We start from the raw sequence: 25685 nt of genomic DNA, 5'->3' as shown, positions 1-25685 counted from the left end.
ATTACATTTCATTTAGCTGACGCTTTTATCCAAAGTGCATTTCAACCATGAGGGTACAAAATCCAGAACATAAAAAAGGGATTAAAAAAAAGTATCTACATATGTCTGTAAGCATTTTTTTTTTTACAATGTGGTGCATCCCTTAACCTCCTATTCGTAGCTTCTATGAACCATGTCCACTATTTAAAAAAAACAAACACATTCGTAGAATGCTTTTATTTTGCTGACAACTCTGGTGGCTTCATTTCTGTTGGCGTTTGTGTCTGTGGCTTGATGCAGCTGTGACAGAGAGGCCCAGCCCATTTTGATTACGCACCAAAAGGGGAGGGGGGCGCGTTGATGTCCTCTCTGGTGCACTCAGCCAACCCCTGCTGTTGTAAGGTAAAGCTGGTGGTATCCTGGTGTACCATTGTGAAGGATCCGTTGAGGGAACCAGTTTTGCGCACATCGGGGCCCCAAAATTAAGTCTTTTTTGCTTTGGAGAGATTTCGCACCCAAATTACGCATGGAATGGTTTTGGGGGGATTGGAGTAGAAATGCAGCACCGCACTTCCAGCCCACAACAAGAACCATGCCCAGCTTACACTGCAAGCAAATCTATAACATCCTGTTTTATCCTTTACGACTTTGATATGAGTGAAATTTGCTCGGATACCTACAAGGAGTGAAGAAACTAAACGCACCGTACACGCTGAAGGACGCTGTTTTCGCTGCAGACGCTTGTGTACCGAAAACCTTTGCATTTGGGATTTTTTTTTTTTGATGGAGCTGGAGAACATAGTAGCCAACACTGTACTGCTAAAAGCAAGAGAGGGTAAGTTGACACATGAAGGAGTGCAAACAGTAAGCAGGCCTGGCTCTGTCACATTTTGCGCTCAGTATGCAGAATAGGTGGGAATAATCGTAATGATGACGGCAGCCTGCGGACTGTACGGCTCATTACAGCAGGTAAATCCTACAGATACAACAGAAAGAAAGAGTCTTGCGCAATATATTACAAGCAGCGTCAGCACACCAGCGAGAAACTGTTCATCTTGTGATCAATCATAGCCTTAAATCAATCTAAGGTATTGTTTTATCCTTCCCGATTTGACAGATCGTATGCGTTTCCCCACGTATGTGTGTGTGTGGTGGTGGGGGTCTGCCTCCCACATCCGCTTTCGCTGTCTGTGCAAATGAAAGCGCTCTTTCGCAACATTATGCATGCTGAAGCAAACTCTGAGGCAGGGAATAACTCCTTTCTGGAGAGGGAATAAATGAGTGTAGGCTGCCTGACATTTGAACGGTGATCTGATGACGTGACTGGTGTTGAAATCTATGTCAGGGGCCCTGCAAAGACAGACTGTGGCTGTCAGTGTAGAAACAGTCAAATGGCAGAGGAGGCATCATGTAGTTTGACAATATAGGTTGAAATATGAGGGTATATGCTGTCATTAATTGCTCCTTTTGAGGAAGACAGCATCATACTGAGGGCAGGAGGAAGGCCTGGAGGTAAACACTGTGTGCTGTGACTCCATAATTGTTTCTCATGAAAAGGAATCAGTCACTACAGGCTCTCATATTTCAATTTAAAGGATTGTCAGCAGTTTGATCAGCATATTTCTGAACCTGAAAACCTTTAGATTTGATCTCAGAATGCCACATAAGGCAATAACTTTTTAATATAACTAACCAGCAAGATGAATTAAGACAAAAATATAATCATTTGTTCCTCATCTTTAAATTTGGTAATGCACATTAACTGAAACAAAATAGGATTACATTTTTGGGCCCTAGTGGAACTTCCTTAAACCACTGGATGCTCCCAAACCTGTTTGAGGAACTAATGGGTTAAAAAAAAACACTCAAACATAGTACTTCCATGGAACTGTGTTACATACTTCTGTCTTTTCTGTCATACCATGTTTGACCAGCAGTACTCTAAATTTGAGGTGAGTGACTCAGTTTTGTGGTTTGTCAAACAGGCGCTCACTCTTGCAAGTGCATACACAAGTTTGGTTGCATTGAGCAACATGGTTTCATGTGGCAGCAGTTTCTGCAGAATTGCGGGGTGATGCAGGCGAAGACTGGCAGCTCCCTCCTTACGATGATGGAAAAAAAAAGGGGTGGGGGGGCTAGAGAGGCCAGAGAGTGTTTTATGGCCATTAATTTAGTAATAAAATGATCCAGGAAGCTGACACACTTTCAAAATCCCCTGTGAGGAATGTGTTCACCTGTGACGTTTGTTTTATGGTAGCAGAGCACAACTGGGCCGGGTGAATCAAGCTTTATGAATTAATAAGAACAGTTAATGACCCATGACAGATCTTGCTTGTCCCAGCTGCTCAATTGGTGCTCATCCAGTCCCTGCCCTGACTGTGTGTGGGAGAGAAAAAGGCCTTTTACAATCACTGGATGAGATGATTCTTTGAGTTAATAGCTGAAGCACGACTTTCTCAGCAGCCTGATCACTGCCCCTCTGAATGCAGCCATGTGGGACTGATTCAACAGCAGAGTTAAGATTTGTTGCAGGGTGCACGCTGAAACATGTCACAGTTTGTTGTGAGTGTGTTATTGATTGTATCCTTGAACGGTCTGAATCATTAGTGGTTTTATATTACAGGACCGAGTGCTGAAGGCTGTGCAGATCCCTGTGTGCTGGTGGTAACGCTCACTTGTTTGTATGTATGTATGGCAGAGTACAGCGTACAGTCAGGCTCATTTTAGGTCAAGAGTGATTGAATGCGAATGGAGCAAATAAAAAGGTGTTTATTCATGTTTGTTTATGTGAGTGCATCTCAAGCCAGAGCCGAACCGAGAGGCAAGCATCCTCTGTCTAAACGCTCCCAGCTACGCACAACAGGAAGGCCCAGTTTACACTGCAATCTTTGGCTTGTTTATGCCGGAGTCCTCATACCTCCCATATCTATAAAACAGTGCGACTGCCAGCTGAGCGTAGAAATTAAAAAGCTATTGATATCCCGAGGCCAAGTGATGCAAAACAGGCCCTGAGTCAGCCTGGTGTTGCTCTTTGATTCTTCTGTGTCAGCGATGACTGTTCGGACAGTGCTAGTCTGGCTTTTACTGCCAAGATCTTGTGAACTCTCGTCACTGGTTACGAGAACCTACACATTACCTTGAGATTAAAACTGGAACTTGGTGAAATCTTTCAGCTCAAAGAGGATTTACGATCAGTATGCTGTGATGTGTTAATAACAAAGTGGAAAACATTTTGATTTCCATAAGGGGGGGTGGGGTGGGGCAGCTTTCACCATATTGAACCATCTCGTTAAGTGACCACTGTTACATAAAGCAAAATGGTATCATACACTATCAGTTAGATGCAGCCCATAACTTATTTAATCAAATTGATTGTTACATAACAAACTGAGTGGGCTACTGCCATCCGAGCTCCATCCTCCTGTGGAGCTGCTCTCCGGTCTCTGCGGAAGATACTTTATGGATGATGAGTATGCGGTGAAATGAAACACCCTGATCTCCAGCATGGTCATCTGAGTATCATCTGACAGCTCCAGAACTGCTCACCATGTCAGAGCAGCAGGAAGTGCTGATGTGCTGATCTTAAAAGCTCCGATGTGTGTGTGAGTTTTTGTCAGCACTGGTAATTGGGGGTCACAGCAGATAAAAAAACAAAAAAACAAAGGTGCCTGACGTGCCTCTGTGTATGTTTCAGTGAGATCTGTCTGGTTGAGGCTTTTCAAGGTTGCAGCTGACATGCAGTCAGACTGAGTGAGCAGGTTTAATACCAGGGGGTACTGTAGATTTATGTGTGTGTGAGCAGATGACGGGTGTGGGGGTGGAATTCCTTTGTTTAAATGTAACCTGAACTTAGCCACTGTGACGCTAGCAACATCAGCGAAGTAGACCCTGAGTGTATATTGTGTGTGTGTGTGTGTGTGTGTGTGTGTGTGTGTGTGTGTGTGTGTGCGCGCGCGCGCACACACACATCTGTCTGCCTCTCCCCATTCACAACTCCTGCTGGCAGCAATCATAGATTCCAGGCCAGGCGAGCGAACGTCACTGGCTGTCGAAGTGAATGAGAGTAAAGGGGAAAAACTGCACTGCTGCATCCAGATGCCTTTCTTGAATTGCGGTAACAGAACTGGGGTATTTAGTTTGGGCGACTAGACTAAATTCCACTCTGCTGCCTGTGGGCTTTCTCATTCGGGCCGTCGTGTTTTTGGATGTTGATGTTACATAAGTAAAAATCTAGTAAAAAAAACCACTACAAATTCAGTTTTCAGAAGTGCCTCATACTGTAGAAACGGTTTATGAAAAAGAATTACAGCATCATTTAGAGCTGCAGTGATTTGATTATCAGCTATTTAAAAAAATTGTTTCACCTTTTGAATAATGTTTCAAGCAAAAATGGCAAAAATATGTGAGTTGCCGCATCTTCAGTTTGTAAATTATGTGATTATGTTATATCATTATAAAGTGAATATATTTTGGTTTTAGACTGCTGGTCTGACAAAACAAGACATTACCATGAGAAACAGGTTTGCATGTTATTTACTATTTCTGACAGTTCATTAATTAAATGATTAATGATAATAATCAGCAGTTTATTTGATAGTGAAAATAATGGTTAACTGCAGCCTCACTGTAATTACTTTGTCTTGAATAGGCTAGTAGTTAACTGATTTTGTATAGGTTGTCAGAATCAGGTTTTGTGTGGCATTTCCCCAGAATTATATGGCTTTTAATTAAGTTAGACCTCCTTTGTGTGTAAATACACAAATGGGAAAGTCATGGTTAATAACTACAGATGGTGGTATCCAATAATTTGGGATGCTCCAAAGTACAAAAGATTCCTCATCCTGATCCCAACAAGCTCTGATTGGATTCTGTTGAGTTTGAACCCACTCATATCATGATTTTTTGTTTTTATTATTTATTTATTTTATTTTTTTTGCCCATTTACCTCTCAAGAAGATATTTTGATAAGTGCAAACATTACAGGCTTGTCATTCCAAGGAGGTATGTGTGGGAGAACATGACAGGCATGAGGTATTTGTCTGCTCAAGTGACTTGTGTGTGCTCAACATGCACAATGGCTTTCAGCTCCTGCTGCAGGAGGGGTGTGTGTGTGTGTGTGTGTGTGTGTGTGTGTGTGTGTGTGTGTGTGTGTGTGTGTGTGTGTGTGTGTGTGTGTGTGTGTGTGTGTGTGTGTGTGTGTGTGTGTGTGTGTGTGTGTGTGTGTGTGTGTGCGTGCGCGCGCGCGCTACATCTAACAGATTTATCGTGAAATCTAGAGCCAGGTAACCTGTTTGCAACCTCAGCTGTCAAACACACAACATTGATCTCTGCTGTCCCGTCTCATCCTCTGCCTGCCAGCTAACAGTAATGTGAGTATGAATAATATACAGTACAATCTTTGTCTGTTATCACACAAACTTTCTCCCCTGCTTCCACACAAGCAAAAACACTTGCCTGGAGTGCTCCTCCCTCAGGACCCCTCTGAAAGGACGGACCCATGGAGTAATGCTGTCATCTTTTATTGGGTAGAGAGCCTTAATGGAAGGGAGGGTAAAATACACCAGATAGAAACCAGCCTGTTGTTTCCTCTCTGGGTTCTTCTGACGGGAAAGGCGCAAGGGATGAGAAAAAGAAGACCTTCAAAGAAAATCTTTTGCAAATAACAGCAGGGCTGTTTGTGACCCATTCTGACTTATCTCATATTTATCAGTTCTCAGTTTGATTCACTTTGATTATTAAAGCACATAGCTCTGTATCAGTCTGCAAATTCAAACCCGAGATATAGTGTCAGTAGGGTTACGGGTGTTAAATTAGTGAATATTATTCTATATAGAATATTGTTTTTGCTGACAGTGTCACACAGACTGAAATATTTTAACTTGTGGATGGATTGACTTTGAGATTTGGCACAAACATTTATGGTCCCTATAGGATGAAGCCTACCCAGTTTGACTCTTGTCACCCGCCACCATCAAGCTGAGATTTGTGGTTCTAGACAACAAGCATCAATAGAACTCTTTCTCTCTTGCTCAAGTTTTTTTTTGTTGACTGACTTTTGTTATAAGTAGTGTGCCATGCAAACTAGCAAATTCTTGCAGACAAATAGATGAAACTGAGTACTCAAGTAACTATAAGTACTCACCCACAGTTAGCATGCTGCTAACAATGTTGCATGGCTTTAGGATCTCCACTGTTTGTGGACACATTTAAAGACATTTATATATGATATACATAAATAATTTATATTAAAAGCACTTTTTTTCAGTAAAGAATTCAACAGGGAAAGTGTTTTTTATTTATACATTTTATTTTGGTGATCCATCATTCAGATGCCCTCACATGCAAACTTTCCACCAAACTACAGCAAACTAAACAGTAAGTTAGTTATTTGGCTCATCACTGTTAAATATTCAATATCTCATCTTGTATTTTATATTTTCAGATCCCGTTTATTTTCTTGTTCATGCAAGTAACAGTACTCATTATTTAATTCAAATATTTTCCTAATTGTTTCAGTTGAATTTGAAACCAAGAGCTTTTTTCTTGGCTCTCCATCCTCTACCTGCAGTTATACACACATGGAGATATAAAGCAAAGAAGAAGCAGATTCTCATTTCTCCATCAACAACACGCCACAAGGCTTGCTGTGTTTTGAGTAGGAGTGTGACTCATTTTTTCTTGAGTGGAAAAATTCAGCTCTCTGGCTCCTACTATCTCTATTGTTATTGCTGCCTCTACCCACACATACAGTATACGTAACTCAGCTGGATGCAACAAGTTCACGCCTGTTCTCTGGGGGTTGTAGAGTGGAATTCTGGGAAATATAGGAGATAATTATTGAAAGTAGAAGTAGACAAGGCAGGCTGAGGGAAAGTGGATGCAGAAAAATTTAGATTTTACCAGCTTGTCACTGAAATACTCCAGGAATGCAGTGAGCAGTCATACCGATAATAGCTTTTTCCCCATTGTCAGACATACAGGTCATTACTTATGCAGCATTTCATTGTGTCTTGATGTGGTTCCTGCACTCCTCACTGCTGCCATATTTCTAATGGAATAGCCAATACATATTTGATGTGCATTAATCAAATAATCAATATTATAACTTTGGAACCTTCCTTTCTGTCTCCTGCTGTACAAGGGTTAGACTATACTTGTTGATTCTGTGTACATCCATGCAAACACACACTCCAAGGTCAGACATTAAATAGCCTGCAATTAAATGAGGCCATGTAATTTATTTAGTGCTAAGACAGTTCAATTTGAAAAACAACAGATGGATCTTTTATGTTTTAGGAGAAGGAAATGGTCACGTGTGTATGTCCCTATTGTCCTATGTGGGCCACTATTGTTTATTTATGGGAACCTATGGCCTGGGGATTTTTTAACAGTCCATTCTGAGAGAAAATAGACCAGTTTGTGGCATCTAATACTGTAAAAACATAGCAAGTCTCCAACAGCATTTCTTGAGTCTTCAAAAGTAGTGAGAAAAGACAAACAAACCTGCTGCAGAGTAAGGCCCAGTTGTCCCAGAAAACCAGATAAATGGGGTAAAAGCTGAAACAGCAGCTTTCTCTAAGCAGTTCATCTCAGTTAAAATACTCTTCCCTTTTTCTTTCTACGGATGTTACCATAGCAGGGACAAAAGAACATGGAATGTCAACATAGGAGGAAGACAAGAACAAACATCTTCATGAAGAGAGAGAGAGAGAGAGAGAGAGAGAGTGTGTGTGTGTGTGTGTGTGTGTGTGTGTGTGTGTGTGTGTGTGTGTGTGTGTGTGTGTGTGTGTGTGTGTGTGTGTGTGTGTGTGTGTGTGTGTGTGTGTGTGTGTGTGTGTGTGACAACAAAAAGGAAATGGAGAACAAATAGAGAGGATAGAGATAGCTTGAGAAGAACAACGTAATCACTTTAACCTTATTTCTGGAGGGGGTTTTGTGCACTTTGTGGTTGTGTGTGTGTGTGTGTGTGTGTGAGAGAGCATACACCCAGTAATATCTATCCACATACAGTGTACCATGTGTTCCATCAGTTTGATAAGGCGGTTCTCTTGTTTTAACTGTAAGCACTTCCCTTGATGTTTGCTCACTTGTGATGTAACTGCTGTTTTTCAGTGCAGACTAAATAAAAATCAGCCTTCACGGAGATGTAGGATTACACCACCTTAATGTTCGGCCTATCAAAACATTTACGAAGGTGAACAAACACCATAACACCTTGCCAGAGCTTAGGAGCGACCTGTTAGGGCCAGCTTCATGTGGACTATGCTCTGTCCTCCTGGATCTTTATGAATGAGCAAACAGCGTGGATTACCCAGTGTGCCCTGCACTGTGTGTGGTCCTTTGATCAGACAGCGTGTGTTATATAATTTCAGTCTATTCAATGTGTTTCCCCCCTCACATTCCATATTTTATATATTTATAGAACAGGAAACTTGTGGCACCTGACTGTTTCCAGACAGGAAATGTACCCTTTATGAGACATTGCTGCCCTTGCATGCAAGTTTTCACACCCAGTATCTTCCTGCACATGGTTGTTCACTCGCAGACACAGTTACTCCAGCGACAACTGTCACAGCTCACCAGCTCTGAGGTCACGGACCGGTTTGACCACCTCACTTTGTATTAACACATTGCCGCTGCCCTTGGGCTGGTCTCTATTTATGGCAGTAATGTTTACAAGGACATAAAGACAGGAAAATAGTCACCGTGGTGTATTTCTTCTTAAAGCTTTGTGCAAATATAGCTGTAGGCAACATGCAATACACACTGAATGTATGTTGTATTTGTAAATTATTTAATTTAATAACAAATGTCGCTTTTATGCTAATCACAGCTCAATTGTTATGGTCAAGTCAGATTCAGTTGTTGTCTTAGCTTTTGGGACACAGCTGTATGCTAGCATCAATACTGCTGATAAGATCTCTCTGTTATTGTCCATGACTGATTTTGAGTTTATGACCTCTCATTAAGTGGTTTAACATGTGACCACCCACAGCAGCCAAAAGAATAGTCGAGTGTTGCCAGGTAAAAGGTGTACGTCACAGATGTTTGCTGTGAGCGTGTTTGCAGATGTATCATCCCGTGTTATTACTGCGATGATGAGGAATACATGGACAGAAAGGCTCGTTTAGGATGGTAATAAGGTGGCTGCACACAGGGACCGACATGACATCATGGTGGAACAGGCCAACAAAGAGCGTCTTCCTGCTATAGTCCTCCCCTTCTGCTCAGGTCTGGGCAACGTTCCCCCCCCCCCCCCGACTTCCTGTGGCATACAGACCACACACACTCACACTTGCTATACTGTGAGGACTAATACTTAAATAACCAGTTTTTCACATCTAGAGATGGAAGTTCAAGATAATGCCACAAATAAGGCCTCAAAATTTAGTATGAGTATAGTATTTCCCATCTTTATTTTCCTCTTCATCCCTGTTCATGCTGCATAACAACAGCCACACAACATTCACACAAGACATGCTACAAAAAGGTGTGATTTATTTTCATGCCGCTCCTTTCTGTCTGTGTAACAGATGGATATCTAGTACTATGTCATCAAGATGTTTCTTGTGATAAAGCAAAACTGTGAGAAGCTCTGAGAAGCAGAGAGAGGATGTGTCGGAGTGTCAAAGTAAATCCTTACTTCTTCCTTGGCGATCTGCTTGTTGTGTATTTACCACCCATGTTTTGCATACACAAAACACCAGCCTTTACCTGCAGCTCTCATACAAATGAATGCCAAGTATTGAACAGTTCGACATTGTGGGAAAGAAGGAAGATGGAAACTTTGAGAGAACAGAGGCATTTGTATCATAGTCTGGTCCTGGTGTTGGTACCTCGCTGACCATCAGAGTGTGACTCAACCGCGAGGCCGACATTTAACAGATCAGACAAAGGAGATGATGTGGGACTAGGTGAGAGTTGGATAATCAGAAAGGGATAATCAGTTGTTTGTGAACGAGGAGGGTCAGTGGAGGCAGGAGATGAGTGTTAGGAGTCACAGAAATCTTCCTAAATCTTCCTCACTGTTTGCACAGTGTAGGTGTAATAGAGAAGAGCAAATATTTGCAGCACTCATCTCTGCCAGCACTCTCTCACATCATATTCTGCTCCAGATGTTTTTACATATATGCCACATGCACAGCATGACTAAGGATGTGGTTTCAACTGGTTGTCCACAGCAGATCTAACTTCATGTTTGGAGTGATAATGTAAGAGGAGGCCTCAGAGACTGTGTGCGTGTCTGAGCTACTAACTGGTTCATTGTTTGGATTTGTTTTGTGCGTCAACACTTTATGAATATAACCTCACAGATAAGTAGGGATGTTTTTGAATGTGTTGATGGATGGGGCCTGCAGGACTGCCCAAGTTGGTCAGATTGAGCATGAGGACATTACTAGAGAGGTCACAGTAGAAACGCTGTGTGCAGCACACAAGTACATACAGATGTTTGGGATGCCGGTAACCCCCTGGTGTTGTGCCAGACGGATGTCGTTCCCTCTCTGACCTTATTTTTGCTTCACTTGACATGCCTTGATGATGTCGGAGCTGCTAGGCAGAAACATAGATAAAGGGCGGCGACCACGCTACCCGTATGGAACAAATTAGACTGACAAGTTCCTGTGTGCAGCGAATCCACAGTGCAGTGCATATTTCAGCTCATGTGTAAGTGACAGACCATGCGAGAGTGAGAACTGTTTAATAGAGAAAGAAATAAACAGAGGGCTGCGGACAAGATGGTTTATGGACGACATTTATGAGCGTATTCATACAGTTTTGTTGAACAGGAACACAGAGGAACTTATCTGGACATAAGACAAAACACGTGAAAGTGGAGGTTGTATTTTTTAAATTTTTGGTTTCCTCATATGAGAATTTATATTCTTAGTGCTTCCTTTTATATCTAATCTTTTTTTTTCAACTTCCCCAAAGACTTAAGTTTGTTATATCCTGCAAGAATATTTCCTCCTCAAATATGCAAACAGTAATGCAACACACAATTTAAACTCATTTGAACTCTTTGAGTTTTTTTTTTTTTTTTTTCAAATCCACAGACATAAGACACTGAGACCAAGCAGGAAAATACTCGTTGCATCCTGATGGTCAAGTTTGCAAAGCAGAGATGAATAATTTATGCATAATATTTGCATTATTATGGGAATGGTTAGGTGTGTTCACACGTGGATGTTCTCGTCTTTGCACAAAACAGGCCTCTGATGTTATCTTTATTCTTCCGTGTTATGAATCCTATAGTTGTTTGTTACAGCTGGACAAATTAAATATGCTGACAGGGGTACTGGTTAAAAGTTGCCAAAACATTTTGTTTGCTTCAACAAATAATTTTTAGGGGGTTTTGGAGAAATATGAGGTGGTTGTGAGATGAGTAACGGGTTAAGAGGGAAGAAAACAATAGTTTCTCACAAACGTGACACGGCACCAGATGTCACTTCATTTCAGTGGTCAAAAAGCAAGTGACCTATAGCAATGTTCTGTTTATTTGCAAAACAAAGCGGGTTGATGGGCCTGACGCAGCACCTGAGGTCAGTCACTGGCTGGCAGCAATGATATAGCGATGATGATGACAGAAAATCTTCAGCATATATAGTCCCAAAAGAAAAAGAAGAAGCTGGATTACAGGAAGCAGCAGAGGGTCGAGGAGAGAAATGAGTTAAAAAAAAAAAAAAAAAAGCAGGAACGGGGAGAGAAAATGAAAAATAAAATAGGTTTGGAGAGCAGTGAGAAGGAAAGAAAACAGAACACAGAACAGAAAAAGGAGGAACTACATTATTTGTGGTTGGCTCAGCATTGTGTAGAATTTGAATGCCTGGGCGGAGCGGCCGTGTTTGGTACAATTATCTGACATGGTGTTGACCCTTCACAGGAAATCTATGCCATTTGGTGGACGTTTTCACAGTGGCAGAAGTGCATTCATTTTTAGCACGGTGACCCCCATGGGGAATGACCTTTATCCTCTCGTTGTGCTTGTTAGTAGATGTTATGTCTTTATTAAAAGACATTAAGATATTGGACCACACAACCAAGCGCACTGACGTTTTGTTGCGGAGCATAACTTTACATATGAACTGTTTTCACAGGACAACTGGTGCTTAAAAAAGGAAGTGTGTCTGTTTGTTTGGTCTACAATAATGTTGATGAGGAGCAGGTGCTGGAAGTTAATGATTCTCTCGGGGAATATTTTAACCCGAGTTATTAATACAGTCTCGCTTCTTGTTTATCTGTAATGATATGAGTACCATTCTGTGTATATGAGCTTTAGTGACGTAGGATCCCTTATCAAAAGAACAAAAAACGACACCCAAGAATAACTTGTATTGAAAGTCCCTACAATCCTGTAAAACCCTTTTTTGTGAATCAGACTTGTAAGGAATATGTTGAATATGTGATGTATTTAAATAATTGTGATGCAACAGATACTTCTTAAGACTATGACATGATAATAAAATGTGTATTAAACAAAGCCAGCATACTGTCTAATACAGTGGTTCTCAAGTGGTGGTGACTTAAGAGTAGGTCGGGGGGGGGGGGGCATTTTGAGGGAGCTGCGGATGCTTGCATTAAAAAAAAAGAAAAAGAAAAGTGGAGTGAAAAAAGTCAAAATTTTGTTTTGAAGTCAACAGAATTTCTGATGCAATGCTTTTATTTTGAAGCACACACATTTCCCATGACTAAAACTAATGCAGTACATCAGTTGTTAGCTCTTATTCGAGCATTTATTAACAGTTTTAGGATTAGAGAAGCCTTTTTATTTAATGTAAGATATGTCTGCCTTTTTATTTCATTGGATTTTTTTAGCCCTGGTTGCACTTTTTTTGGTTCATTAAAAACAGTGCATGAACACATTATGCATTACTGCACAATTTCTCTGTGAAATAAATTTGAACGTCTCAAATATTCAGGTTGCTCTGTAAAAATGTGGGTCCTGAGGCCAGATCAGTTGAGAACCACCAGTCTAATATCACATCACAATGTGCTAATTTGAGACTTTAATCCTCACACTGTTGAGTGTAATCTAAATTTCTGAACTCAAGTCTAAGCGATTGTGTTATATTACAATATTACAAAGGCAACATGGTGTATTTGGGATAAACAGATACGTTTCAGACAGCATAGGAGGGAAGGATGAGGCAGTTATATGCAGTAGAATTGATGGGAAAACTGCTAAAACTTTCACTCAGAGGCGCCAGTATGACGTAGTGCTTCTCACATTCCTGGGTTATTACTTAAAGATTTCTGCTTGTCATTGCTTCTCCTGCTCTCATGCTCTCAATGCTTCTCACATTGGGGTGAGCCACTCACAGCAAATTTCCACTGCACACAGCGGTTAAAGGAAATCCCTGTCAGTTCATTAGAGTCGTCCATAGCATATTAAGAAAAAAATGAAACTGAGTCGATCATGATGCGCACGCATTAAGATGTAATGGATGGAAAACAATGAAATAAGTGCTTCAAGTTGTGTTTTATCCCATCCTGTGGACGAGAGGAAATGGGAAAGGGGATTTTAACTTGGTTTAGACAGATAATATGTATGCAATCAAACATAAAAGTCAAAGATAAATTGGATTATTGGATGACTGCACAATACATTTCCCTGAACTACCCAAGGAGACGATGTGGATGTAAGTGATTCTTGTTCATGATGGTGATATGTCGCTGCAGGAAGCTGATGCATGATTATTCAGTGCGGTGGAATCCAGTCTGGCAGAGTCCCGGGTTCTAATGGGAACTGAGCCGGTCAGGATAGGCTTTCTGTCTGTGTGGACACAAACACACACACACACACACACACATTTTAAACACACACTGTTCCACTTTCAGAAAAGCTACTGAGTGAGGAAGAAAGCCAGCGGAGAGAGGAGAGATTTACGGAGGAAGTGAGACGTAATCTATGAATTATATATACACACTGAGACTATGATTTCATTCAGGGGAGAGCCCACAAACAAGCCCCCTCTTCTCCCTCTCCTTTTAGCTATTAGGCCTCCATTTACTCCACACTGATGAAAACAAACTTTGATAAATTTATGAAGTTCTTTTTATTGTAACATTTTCACCTCTTGTTTGTCTGTCACCACAGGTGGAGGAGGGAAGCGGAAAGGAAGGAGCAAAAAATGGAAGGAGATCCTGCGCTTTCCTCATATAAGCCAGTGTACTGAAACGGGAAACAGCATCGGTACGTCCTTGTGTGCTCCCCTTCTTCTGAGGAGAGTGTGTTTGTCTATTAATGTTTCCAAAGGCTGTGTTTTAAAGTCTGCTTCTTATTTCTGCAGAGAGGGATTATGTCAGCATCTGTGAGAAACTGCCTATTGGACGGCTTCTCTTCCGTCTTTACTGTGAGACAAGACCGAAACTGCAGCGATGCATCCAGCTACTGGATGCAATGGTACACACACACACACACACACACACACACACACACACACACACACACACACACACACACACACACACACACACACACACACACACACACACACACACACACACACACACACACACACACACACACACACTTTAAGTTTGCTATTAAAAATCCTAGAAATTAAAAAGTGGTTAAAGTCAACAATCAGCCTGGAAACATAACAAAGCCCGCTCATAACTACAGCTGATAAAAGCAATATACAGTTGGGATTTCAGCCAGCAAAATCTATATTCGTCGGCGAGTTGTTTGAAAAAATGCCACTGATTTTGTGTCTTAAATCTCCCCTTCATAGTAAACGGCATATAATTGATTCTGTAACAGACAGCCTGTTCCCAAGTCGGAACTATGTTATCGGAGTATCAGGAAAAACATCACTCTTTCCTGGACGAATGTACTGTCTAGAAATAGACACCCGTCTGCTTTTTCAGTGTACTCACTTTGATTACAGCATAGCCTGCAAATACTCCGGTGCTGGGTCATGCAGCCAGAGGAGACAATTAAACTGAGTAGTGATTATTCAACCAGCCAGATCCCCCATCTACCCAGCTTGTTGCTCCCATCCCCCCATCTCTCTCTCTGAGTCTAGACAAAATACCTCCCACATGACACATTTAAGTCTTTATCTATCTATGCCCAGAATATCTTTGTGAACATGTGACAGGACAGAAAGGACAGCATTGTTTCCCACACCACCCCTTCCAATCCCAACACACAAACCCCCGTCCCTCCCTTCTCTGCACCCTTTTAACCACCCAGCCCTAAAAGTGACCATCACCCTCTGCAAGGGGGAAACCACTTACATGTACCAATCCCAAACACATGTTGGAGCTAATTCTGCAGTCCATGTGATGAGCTCAGAGGCCAGGCACAGTGTTGAGCATTATATACCCCAGTTGACAATAAAGCAGGTCTGATGGTGATTACAACCAAGCAGGTGCTTGTATTTCAAGAGATTAAATAACATGTGAGTACTGTGTTGTTGTGGGTTTCATTGGACAGTTTTATTATGTAATCTAGTCATCATACTTTTCAGAAACTTAGTAGAATAGTTAGTAATCAGTGACATATATGGAGATTGTTGTTCTTTTGTGTATGTGTAAAAAAGAAAAATAACTCAGAAGGAGTGTGAGAAATCCTGAACACAATGGTTCAGGAGGTAGAGGGAGTGTGTGTGTGTGTGTGTGTGTGTGTGTGTGTGTGTGTGTGTGTGTGTGTGTGTGTGTGTGTGTGTGTGTGTGTGTGTGTGTGTGTGTGTGTGTGTGTGTGTGAGTGAGTGAGTGAGTGAGTGTGAGAGTGTGTGTGTGTGTGTGTGTGTGTTTCCACTCTTCCCTGTCTGTCTCTTTCTGTTTTTCAGTCACACTTATATGTTTACATTTTTATGTACAGTACGAATTCTTCGCTGGATTTCATTTGGCTTTGTTCTGAAGTGTCAGTGACACTGTGTGTGTGTGTGTGTGTGTGTGTGTGTGTGTGTGTGTGTGTGTGTGTGTGTGTGTGTGTGTGTGTGTGTGTGTGTGTGTGTGTGTGTGTGTGTGTGTGTGTGTGTGTGTGTGTGTGTGTGTGTGTGTGTGTGTGTGTGGGGTGGGGTTTGTAGTGGAAAGCTGATGACACTGGTGTGACACACTGTGACACTCCAGGACCTCAAGGAATCCCACAGTGTTTACTGCGTGGTTGCCGGGCAACGCAGGACCATGTTGGAAAAAACCCACTAATAGAAAGAGTCGGGCCAGTGTGCAGCAGGGACACCATGTTGCTTTCCCCCCTACACACCCTCCACCCACACCCCTCCCACACGCCTTTTTCAGATGTTAAAAGTGCTGGCTATGAAATGCGTCAGAGCGCTTTTCATGTCATTGCCTCCGCGAAATGTCGAGTATGTCCAGCGTGTGACGGCCAAACCGATTTGTATCAGCAGCTACATATGTTCAAACACGAGCCAAGAGCAGCATATGTTTATGTGAGAGTGACAGTGACATGCAGAGAGGTGTGTGGCCTTGTCACCACTAACAGCAGCTGCTCCATCTTTCAAGTGAAACAACACAGTTTGCGTTTTCTTCTTTATTGAAGGCAGAGAGAGTTTCTGCTTTTTTTGTTTTTTCACAGTTGGAAAGCAGAAAGGGGGAAAAGTTAAGCATCCGGTTTTAGATCTTCTGGCCTAATTCCTAAATCATCATCAGTGTAATTTAAGAGGATATACTTTTTAGTAGGATGTCATTTATCTCAGCTGACTGGAGGGTTATAAAACACTGGAGTTATGTTTAGCTTTCTTTTCCCACTGAAGTTTTTTTGAGGGGAATTTTTTCCCCTTTTAACCAAACCAATTTGTTGTGTGGATTATAAAGCACTTCAAGGCAAATTTTTGATGTTTGGCTCTGAGATAAAATTGTCTTGACTTGACTTGAATTGACAGGAACAGAGCCTTTTTGAATAAGTTTTTTCTACTAAATGCTGTTAAATATTTGGTGTCTTATGAGTTCATTTGGCCTTGGCCCTTAATAAAACATGAACTAAAATCAGTCAGAAAGTCATCAGCTCTGCAGTTTCAAATGTCAACATAATCATCAATAAATGACTTTCGGTTGCTCATTGGAATCAAATCTGCAGCATTAAATGTTCGTTATTGATACTTTTTTTTTTTGCAACAGTCCATCAAGTCTGAAAAAGTATGAATGTTCAGGTGCGCTGCAGCCCAAGTTCAGAGGTCAGACAGAAATGTTTCACAACCTGGCCACACAAAAGTCATTATTAATGTTTAACATCAGAACTAGAAAAACTTGCAAATAATAATGCCATAACCTATAAAACCTTTACAAAAGGCGCCTGATTAGAAAGTAGCTCTCACAAATTTATAACTACTTCTACTAGGACCAGAAGCTGTTAAAGGAACAATAAACTTTCAGGACATCTGTTGATGTTAATAATCAGGCATAATAGAAATCTTACACAGGATGTTGTGAATGACAGTCATTTTGCTGTTCAGGAGGACTATGAGGTGACACCTGATGAAAAAAGAAAAAGCAGAGGGGACCAGATCATCAAGACCTTTCTCTCAAAACAAGTAACTTTCTTTTTTTTTTTTTTTTTACATTTTAACACCTCCTCCTCCTCCTATCATCTAAAAGTTAATTTAGAAACCTTTTACAGTTAATAATGTTCAGCAATTAGTGAAAAACCTCTAAGCGGATAATAATGTTGAGTTACAACTGAATTAACGCATTTGTTTGTGTGTGTGTGTGTGTGTGTGTGTGTGTGTGTGTGTGTGTGTGTGTGTGTGTGTGTGTGTGTGTGTGTGTGTGTGTGTGTGTGTGTGTGTGTGTGTGTGTGTGTGTGTGTTGATGTAGTCACCTCAGTGTGTCGACATCGTGGAGGTTTTTGCAGACGACTGCAGAGAGAACCTTGAGCTGAGTCCATGTAAGGAAATCTTCAGCAACTGCCGCAAGTGAGTTCACTCATTCGTTCACTCTCACCTGTCCACCGAACTCTCACCTGTTTTGTTTTTTTCTGCTTATTTTCTTTTGAAACATTAAGCATTTTGCTAACTGAATTTTAGTTTGCATTATATTCTCAGCTGTAAATATTTTGATTGAGCCTTTTGTGTATGTGTTGGACCAGGGCTGTCCACGACTACCTGAGTGGAGCGCCGTTCGCAGACTACGAGAACAGCATGTACTTTGACCGCTTTCTGCAGTGGAAGATGCTGGAGAGGTCTGTAGGTTTCTGTTTGCACATATTTCATATATATGTAAATTCTGAATGCACACACTGACAAAGTGTTTTTAGCAGAGAGGTCAATTAGTCTGTATAATCATGGATAAGCATGTGAACTAGTTCACGCTGTAGTGAAATTAGGTCACTACAGAGCTCTTTGTTGCAATTTTATAAATTCAAACCAGGACAAATTAAGAGGTTTCTTTATTTAACAATTCTACTTATTCTAGATTTAGATGCTTTAAGAGTTGCTCTGTCCAGTGATAGCAGAAATATTCAGGTGCATTACAGTCTGAGCAGCATTTTAAAGTTGTAGCTGGTGGAGGTGAAGATAATTTAACGTCTTGGATAGTTTTCTTACGTTTCATCATATTTTATATTTGAGATTTATTTAAGATTTTAATATATGAAATAAATATAATATTAGATCTAAGATAAACGTTGGGGAGTAAAAAAAAATAGTACTTTTATTAAGTGGAGTAGAAGAATAGAGTACATAAAGTACAATATTGGAGTAAAAACACTTTGTTTCATTCCTCCACTGCTTCTTTTGTGTTTCTGTTTATTTGTGAGCTGGAATCCGATGATGTTTTAAGTAGGGCTGGGCCAAATTAAATGATCAAATATCTAAATATTGATACTGTGACATTGTAAAAGCTGTTGGTGCTTTCAAGAAACAATAACACAATTTGATTTTTTTATAAATAATAATCAGTAATATGGTCATATGGTAATGACTAAAGGGGAGTAAAAGCAAACAATGGAACAGCTGGAACATCCTGTTATCTTCAGGAAATGAATTTACTTCATTATAATGCAGCCTTTAAAACTAGGAAAAAGACAACATATATGCCATATCACAATATTACAATATCCAAAATCTAAGATGATATCTAGTCTCATATGACAAATTATAGACATAATATCAATATATTGACCAGCCCTAGTCTTACTCTACTATGTAGAACTACAGTTAGTCATTTCAGGGATTTTAACTTCAATTCCTTCCTCTCAGCTGTTAACTTTTTATAAAATGCAGAAAAACTCAGTGACTCTTTTATCCCACTGCCTCAGACAAGATTGGCAGAGCTAGCAATGAGAAACAAACATAAAATAGAGCACATAAATGTAAAATCCCACAATAGTGTCATTAGAAAATCATCAACAGCAATCATCAAACATATTTAATCTTAGAGACAACCTGAATGACACCTTAAAACAACCCAAGAACTCTTTAAACCATTAAACAAATAACTGGAACTCTGCAGGTAAACTGCAGATAAATCAACACCTTTCAGCTTTTTAAATATTCTATACAAACACATGAAATAACTGTCGTATTTGAAGTTTAAGAAGAGGGCAATAGGCAGATAAAAGAAATGACTTGGATAGAATTTGATCACTCAGGAAAATATTTTATGCAGAGTGATATCAAAGGCAGTTAGAAGTAAACAGCAGGCTTTCAGAGCATCCTTGATTGTATCCCGTGTCTGGAAAGTTAAATGATGTAGAAGAGGCCCCACCCTCTGCACAGGAAACAGACTCAGGATGGTATTGAGTTCCACAGATAATATCTCTGTCTTAATCAATATCATATAAGCATCTGTTAATGGTTTTGCTGTGTCTGTGTTCTGTCAGGCAACCAATCACTAAAGACACATTCAGACAATACCGAGTGCTGGGGAAGGGCGGATTTGGAGAGGTAAGACATACAGTGATAAGTGTTGATGATTAAAGTGCTGGGATTCAGCAGTAATAATATGAAATATAATTTTGTTTTTCCTCTCAGGTGTGTGCCTGCCAGGTCAGAGCAACAGGGAAGATGTACGCCTGCAAGAAGTTGGAGAAGAAGAGGATCAAGAAGAGGAAAGGAGAGTCCATGGCTCTCAACGAGAAGCAGATTTTAGAGAAAGTCAACAGCAGATTTGTTGTGAGTAAAAGTAAAAGAAGAGGATTTACAGCACGTACGCTTTTGCATTTTCTTTAGCATGCATGTCAGAGCAGTTCTACTGCGTACCATTTAACAAGTTCTTGTCTTCCTCCAGGTGAGCTTAGCGTATGCTTACGAGACCAAAGATGCTTTGTGTCTGGTGCTGACCATCATGAACGGCGGAGACCTGAAGTTTCACATCTACAACATGGGCACACCGGGCTTCGAGAAAGACAGGGTCCAGTTTTACGCTGCTCAAATCTGCTGTGGGCTTGAGCATTTACACAGAGAATCTATTGTCTACAGGTAGCTCTGCAAATTGTGCACAGTCTTTAATGCATTGTGTCATATAGTTTAGATCAGTTAGATTCAGATTAGATTTTTTTTGTATTAATTATGTTTGTGTGTGAAATTATACTTTTGTTCTTCACATTGCTGAATGTTGATTTTTTTTTTTTTTTTTTTTTTTTTAACACACTCACATGCTGTCTTATTTGTAGGGATTTGAAACCGGAGAATATCCTATTAGATGACAATGGTGAGTTTTTAAGCTTTACATAGTCAGCATTTTTTTTGTTGACCTACACTAATGCCTCATGATGAACTGTAGCGATGTTTGAAATAGTTTTGCACATAGTTCTATGACGACAAACCCGTCAGGGGCTGTACCTCACTGATGAATGTTGCGCTGCAGGACACATTCGTATTTCTGACCTGGGGCTGGCCATCAAAGTGCCTGACGGGGAGCCCATTAGAGGCAGGGTGGGGACAGTAGGCTACATGGGTAAGAAATACTGTTATCAACACTTCCACCGTTAAATTAAAAAGTTTTTAAACCATAACAATCTGTTTTTCTTTCTCTTCAGCTCCGGAGGTGATAAACAATGAAAAGTACGGCATGAGTCCTGACTGGTGGGGACTCGGCTGCCTCATTTATGAGATGACAGCCGGACGATCGCCCTTCCGCGCCCGCAAAGAGCGAGTGAAACGTGAGGAAGTGGAGCGGAGGGTGCAGGAAGAAGAGGAGGAGTATAACGACAAGTTTACAGAGGACACGAAGGCCATCTGTAGAATGGTGAGGCTTGATTGAGAGAGAGAGAGAGAGAGAGAGAGAGACAGAGAGAGATATGAATAATTGAATGATTCATCTCTGCTTCTACTCACCCAGCTGCTCACCAAAGACCCGAAACAGAGGCTGGGGTGCAAGGCGGATGGAGCAGCGGGCGTCAGGGCCCACTCCTTCTTCAAAAACATCAACTTCAAAAGGATGGAGGCTGGAATAGTGGAGCCTCCCTTTGTGCCTGATGTGAGCAGTTTATATTACTGTACACACTGCATGTTTAAATCAATCCCATTACTTATATGAAACTCTGCCTTTACTGCAGCCAGTCATATTTTCATCATTACGCTAATGAAAGTGACCACTAAAGGAAAGAAAAAAAAAAGTCCTTTGGAGAACAGCAAGCAAAATTACATGATCATAAATCATACATTAAGATAAACTTGTCTCCTGTTTTTTCTCTTAACTGCATCTTTTTCATGGTCATTGCCCTCTCCCAGCCTCGGGCAGTGTACTGTAAGGATGTTTTGGACATAGAGCAGTTCTCAACAGTCAAGGGAGTAAATTTGGACCAAACTGACAACGACTTCTACTCCAAATTTGCTACAGGCAGCGTTTCCATCCCATGGCAGAATGAGGTAAGTGTGTGCACTTTATATGACACTCTTAAATGCTCAGTGCAGTTTGTAAAACTGCTAGAAGAGCAGCAGTCTCTTCTCCTCTTCTCTTCTGTAATTTAGTTTTTATTCTCTCCTCTCCGCTCATTCAGATGATAGAAACTGAATGTTTCAGAGATTTGAATGTGTTTGGGCCTCAAGGCACGAGACCTCCAGATCTGGACTGGAATCAGCCGCCAGAACCACCCAGACGCAGCCTGCTGGACAGGATCTTCAGGAGGCATGTGAGTGAAAGTACAGACGCACTCACAAAAGCCAGACTCACTCATTCAAATTAACCCACACAAATGTCTCTCTCTCATTTTATCTGCTGCAGCACCCAGAGGTGTCTATTTCCAACAGCCGTGTGCAGTCTTCCAGTGTAAACTCTGTGGACTCCATGTCCAACTCTGCCCCCTAGTGGCACCGTGCTAGTGTGGGAGCCACAGACACACAAAAGGAAGGTGCTTCGAAGGGCTTCCCCGGTGCTGATTGGTGCACAGCCGGGGCCTGAGCAGCAGGAGACAGCCTGTCTAAAAAGCCTAAATGGTCAGCCCATGGGGAGGGAGGGGGGGTGACCAAGCCCTGAGACCCTGGGCATTTTGCAGTAGGATGGTCAATGTTGAAGAGATGCTTGGAAATATTCAGAGAAACCTTACTTACCCTCAGGATTGTTGGACTATAGAACAGAGCCACTGATGTTGATGAAAATAGAAAAGGATAGAAAACAAGCTAATATTCAGGGGATCCACTGTATAATAAAGACCACCACAGGGAATAGAAGATGGGGTCTTGGTGAATTTATTATTGTTATTTTTTTTCCAGTAAAGGAGATTTCTTTTTCAGTCATTTTCAGTCTTGTACTTTCTGGCCTGTATCTTGTACCATCTAGCCATCTATCCGCATCCCCCATCGTCACCATCCGCACAACTCATTCTCTTAACTTATTCTTTCTCTGTATTTCAGCTCCCATACCTCAGATCACTCCTAAACATTCAGAACACATCACCTCAGCAACCTCAACACATAATGTACATTGCCTTGCGTACACTCAGGCCAAAGATTACAATTTAGTTTTGTGATACTGTTGTCATGTTGAGTTCTTGGTTTTATGAAGGTTTTTAGCTGTCGTTTAGAACCACAGGAGGATCAGAATGTGTGATCCCTTTTATACACTTTTCTCTAAATATGAGCCTGCAGACATATCATATTGCTTAAAGCACACATACATTTCAGTTAATACACAATCAGATAGACGCACACACTCGTGAGAATTGTGTTGTGTTTTCATTGCATGGACAAGTGTAAGTATGGACAGCTGTATCCCTTTCGCTTCTGCATACCTCATTCCATTGATGTTACCATCGTATACACACAGACGTCTCCCTTGGTTTACAATGTCACTTTATATTTGACATTATGTGGAGTTTTGAAAATCCAATTAATATGCTGTACAGAAACAGAAATCTTTGTTTTGTTTTTTTGTTTTTTGCTCCGTTTTCTGCACAGTCCCCATGGAGTGGAGAGGAACACATGCACTCAGCCTGACTTACAAGTTGCACAATTTAAAATAATGTCATGCTGTTTTGCTACCAAATGAAAATGTTTTACCTCTGATCATCAAGGCACATTATTTTATCGATATTGTCACATGCCGCTTGTTTTTTTTCATCCAAAACTAAAGTGTTCTTGTTCTCCCTATGCCTTTTCCATGTACAAGATATTGCTGCATAGCCATCGTTGTCTCGTGTACAGGTTTTTTTTTATATGTTGCCCCTTTACACTTCCCCTTAACATGCTCTTCAAAATGCCTCGCAAATCTAAATGGTCTTCCTCGTGTTTTGTGTCCTACTGTGATCGAAAACACAGGGTACCATGTGAAAGGTTTGTCTTATCTGATTTTTCTTTAATCAGTTGATTCATGTCAGAGCAGATGACAAAAGGATGACACCAGAGGATCCCGCAAGCACCACACAAAAAAGTGGCCTTCTCGCAGCAGCACAGCCAATTAAAAGGGAGGAGGAGCTCAGTCTCCTCTGCTTGTTTTAAGAATGTGGTAGTTTCCCTATTTGAGGTAGTGAAAGCTGGTCCATGCAGTAATTTAAATCGTCCTTATTGATCTCACAAAAGCCTGTTGTTTTCTCTCCATACTTGATATGAAAAAAAAAAATTCTGAATCAGACTGAAGTGCCTCCTTGTTAGCATGATCTCCCAGACAATGCCCACACAGACATCAGCACTTTGTTTCTTCTCTGACTGTCATGCTCTGTTTGCTTCGCTGGGGAACGCCTCAACACAAATACACGCAGACTCACACAGTTTGTTGGAAGTGAAGGGAGAAATGGATGGAGAGGAGGGAGGCGATGAGGGAAGTTCTCCTTCTTAATGTGATGTACAGCAAAGTGCTGAGTGCATGTGAAAGCCAAACCCACTGTGTCCTTCAAGTCCCAATAAACTCTGTACTATAGTTTGAGTACTCAACAGTTTGTGTGCCTCTTTATTTCCTTGTCTGCTCTGTCCACGTGCCCATAGAACATTTCCTTGTTTGTATTCAATTACATGTACATGATAAAAGATATTAGTTTCCTTTTAACATTTTTCCAATAGTTTCTTAAGTGCATACATTAGCTAACTGCAAAACTATTATATTTTTAATGATACATACTGCTTTAGTATAGTTTGCAGTGTTTCCATATTATAATACAAGTATTTAAGATTTAATGGTCTTATTTAATGTCTCCTATAAAGATTTATGATGAACTTAGATTTCCATCTATCAAGATCAATCAATCTTACCAACAGAGACAATAATTGTGCAGTAAATTGAAATTGTTCAACAGTTGTAGGAGAAGCATGCCCTCTATAGGTGACACTAATGTCACAACTGTAATTAATGCGGTCTGTTTTTAAAGGATTAATTCACATTTTTCCAAATCAGACATAATTTGACCCCCTTTGCCCTTACGTACATCAAAACAATTGCTGTAATCACTCCTCTGCACACTGGTAAGCAGGTAAGGTGATTACAGTGTAAGAGATGTGGGGGTAAATGTAAGATACTGAAAAACATATTCCTTAATTATAATTAAGTCATAATTTTCCAAAGTTACTGTTTTAAGTACCTAATACCCTCTTTGTGTTATTTTCGTTCCACAATAGATTAATTTTCTTAATTATCTTTCTTTCCTTCAAACTTAATGAAATGATTGTACATCCAATGCAAGTATTCATGCAAATAAAAAAAACGATTTCAGCTTGTCATTATATTATGGATTTAAAAAAAGGCCATAACAGGGTGATATTTGCAAGAAAGTTATGCACACAAATATTGTTATCTTAGAGACCTTTTCATTGCGAAAGACCCTATATTTAAGTAAAATAATAATATTAAAAGCTACTGTGTCCCTGTACCTTCACCAAGTCAAACAAACAAATTAGGCCAATCTGGTAAGACTACAGTACACATCATCAGTTTGCAATGATTGCTTTGACTGAACATCAGAAGCTGAACCACTTCTCAGAAACATTCTTTGTAGGATAGAGTCTCTAATCTTCAGGTTCCAGGTACATTTGCCAGGCCAGGATCCACATCAGAGAAATGCAGTTTGCCCTGGGACTGAAGCTCATTAAAACATAATGCTGCTCTTGCCAAATATGGATCCATTAGGAACGGGCATATGACCCACTTCTGGTCCTGATTCTTTGTTTCAAAAGAAAAAAAAACTTTACTGTACAGAGACTTAAGTGTCTGGTCTGTTCACTGTGGCTGAGTGGTGGCTCAGAGAGTTACTAGGCCTGTGTGTCCTTCACTAAATGAGCGAACTCACCCTGTAGAAGGCCAGATGGATTGATGGATAGTTCCTGCAATCTAGCCAAAGGAACATGAGGTTGCAGGTTGAGGTCATTTCAGTC

The 25685-nt window shown here is 40.7% G+C and overlaps 1 protein-coding gene across 2 annotated transcripts; it reads left to right on the top strand.

Moving 5' to 3' along the window:
- The first annotated feature begins 356 nt into the window (after positions 1-356).
- grk5l (G protein-coupled receptor kinase 5 like) lies at positions 357-24259 on the top strand. 2 transcript variants are annotated; one of them, XM_069699716.1, is made up of 16 exons: positions 358-814; positions 14075-14170; positions 14268-14380; positions 17400-17477; positions 17761-17858; positions 18032-18124; positions 19766-19829; positions 19917-20057; positions 20173-20363; positions 20558-20595; positions 20752-20841; positions 20924-21132; positions 21226-21363; positions 21618-21755; positions 21887-22018; positions 22111-24259. In XM_069699716.1, exons 1-16 carry the CDS (start codon positions 763-765, stop codon positions 22192-22194), a joined length of 1755 nt encoding a protein of 584 aa, XP_069555817.1. In that variant the 5' UTR covers positions 358-762; the 3' UTR covers positions 22195-24259. The 2 variants fall into 2 exon arrangements, with proteins under 2 accessions (XP_069555818.1, XP_069555817.1); XM_069699717.1 differs by lacking the exon at positions 17400-17477 and having other exon boundaries at positions 357-814.
- The last annotated feature ends 1426 nt before the right edge of the window (positions 24260-25685 follow it).

This window comes from Brachyistius frenatus, unplaced genomic scaffold (assembly GCF_029030835.1).
Source record: "Brachyistius frenatus isolate BFR_SWC_R1_liver_20210118 unplaced genomic scaffold, ASM2903083v1 Contig_31, whole genome shotgun sequence".
NCBI classification, from domain to species: Eukaryota; Metazoa; Chordata; class Actinopteri; family Embiotocidae; genus Brachyistius; species Brachyistius frenatus.
The sequence above is the reverse complement of the archived record's forward strand: the minus strand, read 5'-3'. Positions and strand labels throughout refer to the sequence as shown.